The sequence below is a fragment of the Benincasa hispida genome, chromosome 7 (assembly GCF_027475165.1).
Source record: "Benincasa hispida cultivar pf3 chromosome 7, pf3_genome.v1.1, whole genome shotgun sequence".
NCBI classification, from domain to species: domain Eukaryota; kingdom Viridiplantae; phylum Streptophyta; class Magnoliopsida; order Cucurbitales; family Cucurbitaceae; genus Benincasa; species Benincasa hispida.
Genome location: NC_143484.1, coordinates 45,750,000 through 45,761,775, shown reverse-complemented (window position 1 = coordinate 45,761,775; position 11,776 = coordinate 45,750,000). Strand labels below are relative to the sequence as shown.

The following is an 11,776-nucleotide window of genomic DNA, read 5'->3' as shown; positions in this document are numbered from 1 at the left end:
AATAGCATTCTTAATAGCGGTAAAAAAACCTATGAAAGACTTTTAATAGCATTTTAAGCATGCTGTCGTAGCCAATGTTACTAAAAGTACCGAATTTTCAATGCTACAAAATAAGCTATAAAAATTTCATTTTCAATTGCATAATTTTAATGTTACGAAAACATTTTTATAGCATTACAAAAATGTTATGATTCACTTTTAATAGAATTTTCTAGTAGGAAAAAAAATTATGATTGACTTTTAATAACATTTTTATTGTATTAAAAAATGCTATAAAAACATGTAGCATTTTTAACCTTGTCATGATAACGAATTTTAATAAGATTTTATATTGTTTATATAACATTTTAGATGAGTAATAAATTGTTACAAATATAATTATAAAATCAACTTCAAATATATAAACATTTAATGTAATCGAGTGGATTTATATCAAAATAAATTTTCAAAAATCTAAACATATATATTGCTGGATATTTGCTACTTCAATTACAAGAGTATTCCAATAGACGTAAATAACCACATTTCTTATGAATTACAAGAGTATTGCAATAGACATAAATAACCACATTTTCTTATGGGGTCTTCATGGTTTTCAAATTACATCATGGGAAATCAAATGGCAAAGTAAACTAGTCTTTCTAGTTTCTTGAAGATATAATACGTATCCAAATCTTCACTTTTTACATGAAATACATCCTCTAGTCTTTACATTTAACTATCAAACCAATCTCATATAATTGATTACTGTGTGTATATATATATATGACCATCAAATTCACCTCAAACTCATTTATCAAATGTCATTGTTAACGCAAGAAACTAATAATCAAGACAAATTGATATGATGAAACGTAATGAAGGAGACCATATCTTTTATTTTTATAGCAACCTAAATACTATTTCAATTGTGGATATCCACTATCAACAAGATAAAATGAAAGATAAAAGTTTTTATAATCAAATCTTAATATTAAAATTTTCTAAGCAAACCTAAGTGAAAAACAAAATTATGACAAAAGCTGGCCTCAAAGTCAGTTTGTTGGAGCAACTCAAAATCTTTATCTTGGATGACCCAAGTGGAACTTGCTACCCACCAACACTTCAATTCCACGAGTTTCCCTTGAAGATTAAAAGCAAGAAACCACCAAAACACTTCCAAATCTTGCTGGACTAAAAGACACCTATTGTAGAAAAGAAGGCCAAATATGAGTAGAAGCACACGTATATTGGGAAACAAAAGATCTTCTTTTTCTGTTTGTACTTTGATTTATGGAGACTAGTTTCTGAAACCATATACAAAGCATTTCATAAATACATTTCAAACCACATACAAACCACATAATACATTCCTCATTCAAGCATTTCATCAAACACATAAAGTGGACTAATAGAACCACACACATTAATAACAAAACCCCATATCAAGATCAACCACTTCACTATAGACAAACATGAAACAAATTTACATAGACATTTTATCAAACAGATTCTAGGCAATAATCACAAATGGGTTCAATAAGTAAAGTATATAAAATTAACATAAATAGAGTAATCAATCACCCTATAATAAACATTACGCAAATTAAGAAAAATTAAATGCTTTTAAAGAACAAAAAAAACGTTCTCTTTTATATATAACTCAAGATTCGAAACAAACTTCAATCCAATTATTTCGTAAATAACCGGATCATTTCAATAAATCATAGAATTGTTGGGTTGTATGTTCTAAAACTCATAGTTTGTAAACAGTAAACATATATGAAGTTTATTCAGACAAATGTTGTTAAATAAAAATGAATTGATTGTTTAATAAATCTAAATCCAATAAACAACGAACCCTTGGCTATTGAATGAATACTTAGATTTTATGTGGAGACATAAATTGGATCAAGTTCGAGTAAAATAGCCTAAACAATCTATAGTACTTGGATTAGGTTGGGTACCTGTTTCTGGAGATATTATTGAATATAATCCGCTTTATGATTGTTACAAATGTTGTAAAGTGTCATAAAACGACGTGGTCAGTTCGTTCATGTAGAGACATGTGAGTAGGGATGTTCTATACGAAGTGATTGTGTAAGACTGACCACGAAATAATCATTGTTATGTATCAATATTGTTTACCGTTAACATTGAGTAATTTCACTTCTTGATGACCTAGATAACTTGATCTGAATCCTGAGCTATTTATGAACTCCTGTTTATTCGGGATTGTCCCTTGATCTACATAAGTGAGGGTAAGCTCTGCAGCGTTGCTTAATATGCCTCCCATTTTAGGGATAAGACCAGATAGATAGCTGGGGACATAGAACTTGCAAGATAGAATTTACTCCTACCCATTTTAGGGATAGTAGAAAGATTGTTCCCTTAAGAGTTAATCCCGGTTCTTGAACAAAGGGCCCCATCCTTTCGCTGATCTGAGAGGGAATGGATTTAGTGATTAAGATCCTAAATCAATTGTTCATTAGAGGGCGGTGGTACATAAGGAGAAAAGATGTAACTCAGGGGTAAAATGATAATTGACCTAACTAATGTTACGAACAACCTGTGAAGGATCAACTTATTGATGATGGTTATATCAAATAGACACAAAATATATCTAAAGTGAGGGGAATGCAACTACAGGCTATAATAGACAGTCCTATTAATTAACGAATATTGATTAACTAGGTTAAAGAGTTTGACCAATTAGTCTCGGATCGTTGAAGCTCATGATCTGTAAATTTATCGAGTCTCCATGCTAGTTCACAACAGAGAAAATTGAAGAATTAGGTGAAGTGAGAATTTGAAATGTTCAAATTCGACCTTTAGGAAAAACTGTATTTTATATAAGATATAGTTTATTATTAAATAATTAATTAATTATTTTTTTGGAGAGTATATTGTATAAGATATTAAATAAAATATTAGCATGGAAGTGTTTTAAATTGATTAATGCAATTAATCAAAATTAGGTGTCAAAGATAATTTAATATGTGATATTAAATTATTTATTTTATTTAATTAAAATTGTTTTAATTAAATAATTTCTAAAATATGAAAAATGTATTTCATATTTTGTCAAAAAAAATTGATTTATTATAATTTATTTTAATAAAAATATTAGTTAGTGGAAAAATCCAATTGTTGAATTTTTCCACTAAGTGGGTTATGAAGTGTTTCATGCTAAGCTTGACACCTAATTTTTCATGCTAATGGAGTTTGAGGTGGAGACCATGCAAGAAGCATGTGTTTTGGTTTATAAATAGTTTTGATTTTCAAATATTAAAAGACGGATGGTTCCTTGAGTTTTTAACCATAATTTTCCACAAAATCTCTTTTACTCTCCAAATTATTTAGTGAAATTTCCTATCTTTCATTAAAAAATTTGGTCCCACAACCGTGTTCTTCAACTAGAGAATAGCGAGAATTTTTTGTTAGTTGTGCCGATTGCTCACGGAGAGGAAGATTCTTGTGAAAACTACAAATGTTGTATTTCCAACCCTTTTGCATGCTTAATCCTAGTTTATTATTGTAATTAGAGCGTTCTTTTGATCATTTGCTTCGGATGTGCATGTTGTTTTTCCATCAAGAATATACCATAAAAAAACAAAAACTCCAAGACTAGTTCAACAATATTATACAAATAAACACCTGCAAAGACTAGAGGAGCAATCATGGAAAGAAGAGAGGTGACTAAAGTTGCTAGAATGGTATTGAAAATCAAATCTTCGCATTCTAGTAAGAAAATAATTTACATTAAAAAATCTTCTCACAAGCATTCCAAAGCTAATATCATAATAAAAAAAGAAGATGAAGAAGACAAGGCTTTTTATTATAAAATAATGAAGACAATGAAGGAAGGAGGATAAAGCATCACTGTATGCATGATTTGACTCAAATAGCACATTGATCACAATCAAGTCTCCTTAAACCAAGAAGGACGACCAAGAGGTAGGGGTAAGAAGCTTTTCATCCAACGACCTTCTTAGACATTTAAAAATTTCTAAGGGACCTATGTTCGAATCAAATCTAAAGATATACCTATCAAATAGATAAAAGTCTACAATATTACTGAGCATTCAGAACATAACCTAGTTTGACAACTAATGATCTTATAAAATTTCAAAAGTTCTGCAAAGAAGGGAGAGGAACCTGTTCATGAATCTGCAAATTGCCACAATGGTTCTTAACTACTTCGATTCACAAACAACTAACTTGCTCTGTTTTGAATTTTACAATTTGCTGTCAGAGAGAAAAAATAGGGCTTCTTATAGATACCACGAATTGGATGTATCCTCCAAACACCATAAGAGGAGTCCTTTCTGTTGGGAATTTGCAAAAAGATATTCAGAAACAAAATCATGAGTTGTAATCAATAAAAGGTAATTTCAAGGGATTGCAGGAGGGGAAAAGCCAGAACAACAAAGAAATTAAAAAAAAAAAAAAAAAAAAAAAAAAAAAAAAAAAAATCTAAAAACCAAAAAAAGGTATGTTAGTTTAGATTGGTGAAAAAATTATCCAAATATTTAGCCATCAAACCATACTCAAACTGGAAGAGCAAACAAAAGTCAAGTAGAAATGAAAAGAGAATAAAAATTACGACCCAACCAGCAAAACGGCATAATAAAAACAACCCCTGTTTGGTTACCGGTAAAACAACAAAAGAAAAAAAGAAAGAAAGAACAGAAATGAATAATTCTCAGAAACTGAAAGATTATCCAAACACAAAAATACTCAGAAGTCAATACATTGCTTGCTAACAAAAAGGGTTTAACTCAGAAAACTCAATTTCAAAATCATGCTCAAATCACATATAAACTTGAGGAACCATAACAAAAGCTGAAGAAAATTACCTCGTAAGCAAGAAAAAAGATGAGAGATTGGAAATTGGCAGAACAAAAGAGAAGCTCAAATAGGGAGATGGAAAAATTTCGAGTGCAAGAGAAAGTAGTGTAGATCACCACCGTATTGACCATCTCGCTAGAGAAAGAAGACGATGAAGATTCCATGTGAGAGTCAGAAAAGAAAAAATAAAGAAAAGAAATGAAGGCTATTATGTGTGTGATGCTCTTCTGCTCTACTAAAGATTTTGGGACATTTTGTCGTCTTCATAGGTTCATCAAGTTGCTACTGGTCACCAGGAATCCTCCCGACATGTCGTGTGCATCTGACAGAAGATTCACCTGGTAAAAGATTTGGAGAATGATTGGTCAACTTGCGTTTCGTATTTTGATTTTGATTTTGATTTTGTTTGGGAGAATGAAGTTTTGAGAGAGATTGGCTGCAGAGAGTTCTGTAGCGTTCAAAATGGAGAGAAAGGAGAAGAAAGTTGTGGAAGGCATAAGGAGCCGCACTTTATGAGCCCTAATTACACTTATCCTTATTTCTAAAATTTTAGCACGTGAGAGAGTACAATTTAAAGTTTTTCTTCCGCTTTTTTCTTCCTCCTTTTTCTCTTACTTTTTCATAGCCGCTTTTTAAAAATGCTATAGTAAAATGCAATAAAAAGTAATATTTATTGTTGTGAAATAAACCAATAAATTAATTAGTGACTCAATATTTTTATAAAGTACATAGTCTATATCACAAAATAAAATATTGATATCTAATTTTGATTACTTTTTACGACTACAAATTTGAAAATATAAAGACTAAATTGTTACATACTAAAGTTTATGGACTAAATTGTTACAAAATTAAAAGTATAACGACTAAATCGTTTCAAACTAAAGGTTAGAGACCAAATTATTACTTCTAAGTATAGACACCAAAGTATTTTTTAATTGTATTCTAATATGAAACATTCCCAAAAACACAAATTTGGTATGCAAAAGATCTACGTAAAAATTAACTAAACATACGATTCTTGTTATTCAAGTTTGACGATTTAATGATTTATAAGATAGGATTTCTTTCATCACAAAAGAAAATTTATTTATATTTATTAATGAAGAATAAAAATCAATGAGAAGAACAAAATTTTCTATGAAAATTTTAAGCCCTCATAATTAAAATATTCCATCAATAACAAAGTATGAATTGTTTGTGGCCTTTTCCTCTTAAACCAGCCTTTCAACTTTGTTCTTCCTTTTTTTCTTCTATTTCACATTAAATGATTGTTCATCCTCTTGCAAATGTTAAATTTTTTATTAAAATAAGAATATAATCTAAGACAAATTCAAGAGAGAAACGTAATCGAAACTCAAAATAAAACAATATATGAACAAAATAATAAAAAGAAATATAGAAAATCACATAACTCAAATTCAATTATCCATTTGTATTTATTTATATCAAGCTCTTTTTCAATTAAATGTTTTTTTTTTTCAATTTCTTTCATGACAAACCCTTTTGATATTTTAGTCAAATTTCAAGAAATTAACCAAAAACTTCAAAATGTCTTATCCAAAATATAGATAAAAAAGATAAACCAAGAAAAAGAAAAAAAAAATTATTGTTATTGAATCGAACGAGTGGTTGCTAACATTTATTTATATAAATCATGTGAAAAAAGAAATCACGACGACATTAAAACTTTCTTGGCAAAGGAAAGGAAAAAAAAAACCAACACAACATTTTGTGTCAATTTCTTAAATAAAAAGGAGATGAAGATCAAAACCTAAATTAAAGCTTGAGTGATAAATCAAGTTCATGGCTTTCTTCCACATGGTGATCCATCTTCAACACCGGCGGCTCGGAACAATTCAAACTCGGAATCGAAGTCGTTCCATCTTCTTCAAATCTTCTCATTGATTCATTTATATTTATTGCGGATGACAATCGAAATCCACCGTTGTGAGCTTGAATTCCCTCCATTTTTAGTCTTTCAAATGCCAATAATTTTGAATTGTTATTATTATTACTATTCACCACCACCGGCCGGGAAGTCCAAGCACCATCTACTCCGCTATGAAACTGTAGCGCGGGAGACCCGAGCCACCGATACGATGGTTTGTGAATCATTGAATCCATTCGTATCCCGAGCGACGATCCATAGATTGGATGAGGCGAGAGGGCAGAATATGGACTACAGTACGATGACAAGTACGGTGGCCCGACGACATTGGCGCCGTTTCCGAGTTCCATTCCTTGGCGGCGCTTGGCCATGGCTCTTTCTTGTCTGTGTGCATTTTGGTGGCCTCCTAGGGCTTGGGAGGTGGAAAATTTCCTCTTACAAAAGTTGCATGAAAAAACTCTAGATTTTGAATTTGAAGATAAGTCATTATTTGTATGACCTGGAGAAGAAGAAGAATCCACCGTCACTGCCACCGCTGCCGCAGGTTCTATCCTCTTGGAGTTCAAAATCTCCGGCATGGCATTGCCAGAATTCTCAATATTGTTAGAAAGCTTGAGATCCAACAACAGCCGTGAGTTCGACTCCTGCGACTGCCAATCACCACCATCGATTTCATCGGCGACAACCATCTCCATCTCCATCATCACTGGTCCACTGTCGGATGTGGCGGAGATACTAGAAGCTTCAGAAGTGCACTTTTGATTATCTTTTCCAGTTCCAGCCATAGCCAACCAAAAACTGAAATAAAAACCTTCAAACAAATTTTTTCTTCGTCGTCTTCTTCTTCTTTGTTTCTCTCAAAACTTGTGAAAGAAAATATATGGAAATTAAGTATGGAAAGAGAGAGGGTTGAGGAATTAATCGGGGGAGAGAATATGGGAACTGCAGTAAACGGATGCAAAAGGAGGGGAATGAGGAGTAATAGAGGGAATAAAATTTAAAAATGGAGTGGTGATATAAGAGGTAATTACGGATAAGGGAAAAAAAAGGTCAGAAATTGTAATATATAGCTAAAACAAGATTTTAATTTAAATATATGTTATGTTTTAAACATATGCACAATCCTTTTTTTTTTTTTTTAAGTCACTTATAAACATAAGATTTTAATTTCTTCCTTAATGATTTTTTAAAAGAGAAATCTTCTATTAAAATTTTAATTAATACACACACTATAACCTTTATTTAGAATGGGCCTATGACATGTTTGGAATGTCGTGAATTTGTTAGTTGGCGTTTCGAACAATATAAGTATGGGATCTTTCTAACCTTAGTGGCACTGTTTTGTATTAAAAAACATTACCTTTAATAATGTTATTCTTCTTTTGTCCCGTAGACAAAGCTAACACACTGTTAGTGAACTATGCATATCTGTTTGTCGATATTTCTTTACTTTTCTTTTGTATTTTTTAATTGCCGATTTGATTTAGATATAAAACATATATGGTTGAAGGTTACTACTTTGGAGTTTTGATTATAAGGATTAATGATTTGGAAATTTGATTATACTATAAATGATATTTACGATGAAATTAGAATCTAAAATGATGCAGGCTTAGGTTGCATGGTATTAATCTAATTTGTACTATAGGATGTTGCAAAAATTATGGGAAAAATCTTTAATTGATTTTGGTACCGTCAATGCAATTTTTAGTGATTATTTAATTTGGTATATTTTAGATTTGTTAGTTTTTTATTTGGGCTTTAGATTCTATTTAAATATCCCAATTTTTCTGTAGGGGTATATTTTTCCCTATCAAATTTAAGAAATTAGTAAATTATATTGATTAGTCATTCTTGCAAAGAAAAATCGGTTTAGCCAGCCATTTTTCAAACGTACTCCTTTGTTTTAGTCATTTGTCCGGTCACTCAAAAAAAAAAAAAAAAAAAAAAAAAGTGCTCGAGAATAGTAACGTGTAACAACCAGATTTTTTTATTTGGACAGGTGTACACTTCTGATTGTATATGTGCACATTTATAACTGATTTGTGTACCTTCATCTTATACACTATGACTAATGCATATTTCTTCGGGTTTATGTTTACGACTAATTCGTGTACCTTTGGATTACACATTATGACCGATGCATGTTCCTTCGGATTCATGTTTACGACTGATTTGTGTATCTTCGGGTTACACATTATGATTGATGCGTGTTCCTTTAGGATCACGTTTATAACTGATAGGTGACCCTTCAGGATCACTAAGACTAGATTGAAATGAGTGTACATCGGTGTCTAAATAAATTAGCTAACATGTAACCTAGAGGGCTCAGTAGCAGGTTACTTACTGGGTATTATTATACTCATCATTTCCTCTTTTATGTTTTTTTTCCTTTCAAGTAATGACAGGAATGGACTGGTGAAGGACAGATAAGACCCGTGATAGAGTCATATAGGGACATTAGAAAACACTTGCACACATGTTCTGTTTTGTTTATGGTTTTTGTTCCTTTCATTTGAGTATGTTGTTAGATGACATGTTTTCACTAATTTGCTTTGGATCATTTTCTTTGTAAATGTCTTATTTGGGATCCCAACTAAATGTTTTAATTATTAGTTTAATTATTAAATTAATATTTTAGTTTAGAATGGTTATTTATATTTTCGTTGTATTTACGTTATGATGAACAAAATGTTTAAATGATAATGTGCATTATGTTGTAATAGTCCTTGTTTGAGTACTTGAAAGATCGAGTTGTTACAACTACCATAATAGAGGAGGAGATGGAATTGACCCAAAAGCATATAAGGACATCGGAAAATTGAAGAAAATGAAAAATTCAGACAGTTCTTCGTAATATATATTGGTGGGAAGCATAAAACAGAGGTTGTTGAACAACTCTGTTCGAATCAATAAAAATTTTAAATTGGAACATTCGAGGAGTAGGGAAAGTTTCTTTTCCTCTGCTTATTGATATGCTTAAACGCAGTGGATAGTCCCACCTGACCTGGGATCACGTCGAGAGTGCCATCCTTTAAGATATGTCCAAAGAACTAAAAGACGTGGACCGTCGAAATAAATCCCAAATAGATTTTTTTAACCAAAACAAAATGCCCGAGTGCCACGATGGAATTTATGAGGAGGAATGAAATTTGAAGCCAGGGAGCTGAGATGAATTATTATTTGAAAGTTTCAAACCCTTTTTTTTAAAATAATAATAATAATAATAATAATAATGATAGTTCAAAAGTAAGATCAACATGGTAGAATCTGCCACTAAAGAAAAAGATTCATGAGTTTGATCTGAAAAAGGCATGAGATAAAACACCATCTCATCTCATTGATTAAACTTTCCTAAAAATGATCATTGAAGATTTTTATTTTTATTTTTATTTTTTGTTTTTAATTTGAAAATTTTGTGTTTATATTCTCTTATTAATTATTATTACTACATGTTAGGGATATTGTCATGGAGACACATTCAATTTCCTTAAACAACACAAGGACAACATATGACTTAATTTTAGGATTTTTTTCATGCTTTCTAAAATTTTTAATTATGTTGTAATCATGAAACCTTGAAATCTGAGTCTAATTGCTATAAAAGATTAGATTACAAGTTTAGTCCATAAACTTTGAAATTTGTGTTTATTTGATAATTTCAAATGTGTTTAATATGTTCTTGAACTTTTAGTTTCGTATATATTAAGTCTTTCACATGTACAAAATTTTTAGAAATTAACTAATCTCTTTATATAAAATTTTAAATTTTGCTTAACAAAATTTTAAAAATTTCAATTTTGTATCTATAGATCATGAATTTTAAAACAAATTGATGAAATGAAAGACCCTATTAGACATAAAATTGAAAATTTAGTTATCTATTATACTGTACACAAAATTAAAATTTTAGAGATTTATTATACACACTTTTTTATGTTCAAATACTTATCAAGCATAAAATTAAAAGTTTGTATATTTATTAAATAAAGTTCCAATACCAAATACACACAACTAAAAAGTTCATGAACTAAACTTGTATTTTAACTATAATTATATTAAATGATTTATTTTATTATTATTATTCTAGAGTATTCACCAAGTTAGTTGCTAACTTGATGTACACCTATATGTTAACTATCAAAAAATTCGTGGTTCGAATACCGTTACCTAATTGTACTAAAAAAGAGTTAAATGCTAACAGTATTCTAATTTTTTTAATAAGAGAGTTTATTTTCCTTATCATTGTTTTATGTATTATTAAGTTTATAAATTATTTTTTAAACTTATAACATTATTTTTAAAATTTTCTTCAAAAATCATATTATACCATGTTTAAATAAAGAAAAATTCTTATCAATAGAAAAATTCCAAAAATATTTGCACTTTATAGTAAAAATTCCAAAATTGCTTTGTACTTTTGGAACTTTTTGCTATAAAGTGTAAATATTTTTAAAAAGACCCATTTAATAAATGATTTTTTTTTTAGTTTTTCGTATTAATTAAAAAAAAAACATATTAGAGAGATCATAAATAAGAATGGAAGACTTGAATGATATCACAAGCATCATTACCATAATTAAGCTTTACCATGAACAAAAATTTGAACAAATTTGAACTTTCAAATTGAAAGAGAGAAGTCTGGAGAAAAAAAAAAAAAAACTAAAATCTTTTCATAATTATCATGATTATGGTTTTACATTAAATTTTTCTGCCCTTTAATTCTATAACTGATCCTTTTGTTCAATTGATTTAAACAACTTTTATAATGATTCACTTTAATTTGTAGTTACTAAAACTTCCACATTTTTTCTTAAAATAGCATCATAATTAATTTTCAACGCAAATTAAGATTTATGTACCAGCAATATAATAAAATAATGATTGTTTCTTATTAGCTAATTTGTAAAAAAAAAAATATTTCCTTTTTAATACTTGTGATCAAAATTATCTTAATATTTTTTTAAATGTGGGATAATATTGGTTTTAAGTAAAGATTTAAAATTTCGACACCAACGTAGTGAAGAAAAAAAAACTACTTAAATTAATAAATAA

At 29.6% G+C, this 11,776-nt stretch overlaps 1 protein-coding gene and 1 long non-coding RNA gene across 3 annotated transcripts; both read right to left on the bottom strand.

Annotated features, from left to right (window-relative positions):
• Positions 1-858: 858 nt before the first annotated feature.
• LOC120081775 (uncharacterized) lies at positions 859-5,344 on the bottom strand. Of its 2 annotated transcripts, XR_016530928.1 has the most exons (3): positions 4,839-5,344; positions 4,138-4,307; positions 859-1,184 (listed from the first exon to the last, which is right to left on the bottom strand). It is a non-coding gene; the product is annotated as an uncharacterized LOC120081775 (long non-coding RNA). The 2 variants fall into 2 exon arrangements; XR_005482949.2 differs by lacking the exon at positions 859-1,184 and having other exon boundaries at positions 3,786-4,307.
• A 1,265-nt stretch (positions 5,345-6,609) lies between these two features.
• Positions 6,610-7,506, bottom strand: LOC120081075 (zinc finger protein 3-like). Its single transcript, XM_039035753.1, has one exon. It carries the CDS (start codon positions 7,504-7,506, stop codon positions 6,610-6,612), a length of 897 nt encoding a protein of 298 aa, XP_038891681.1.
• Between the last annotated feature and the right edge of the window lie 4,270 nt (positions 7,507-11,776).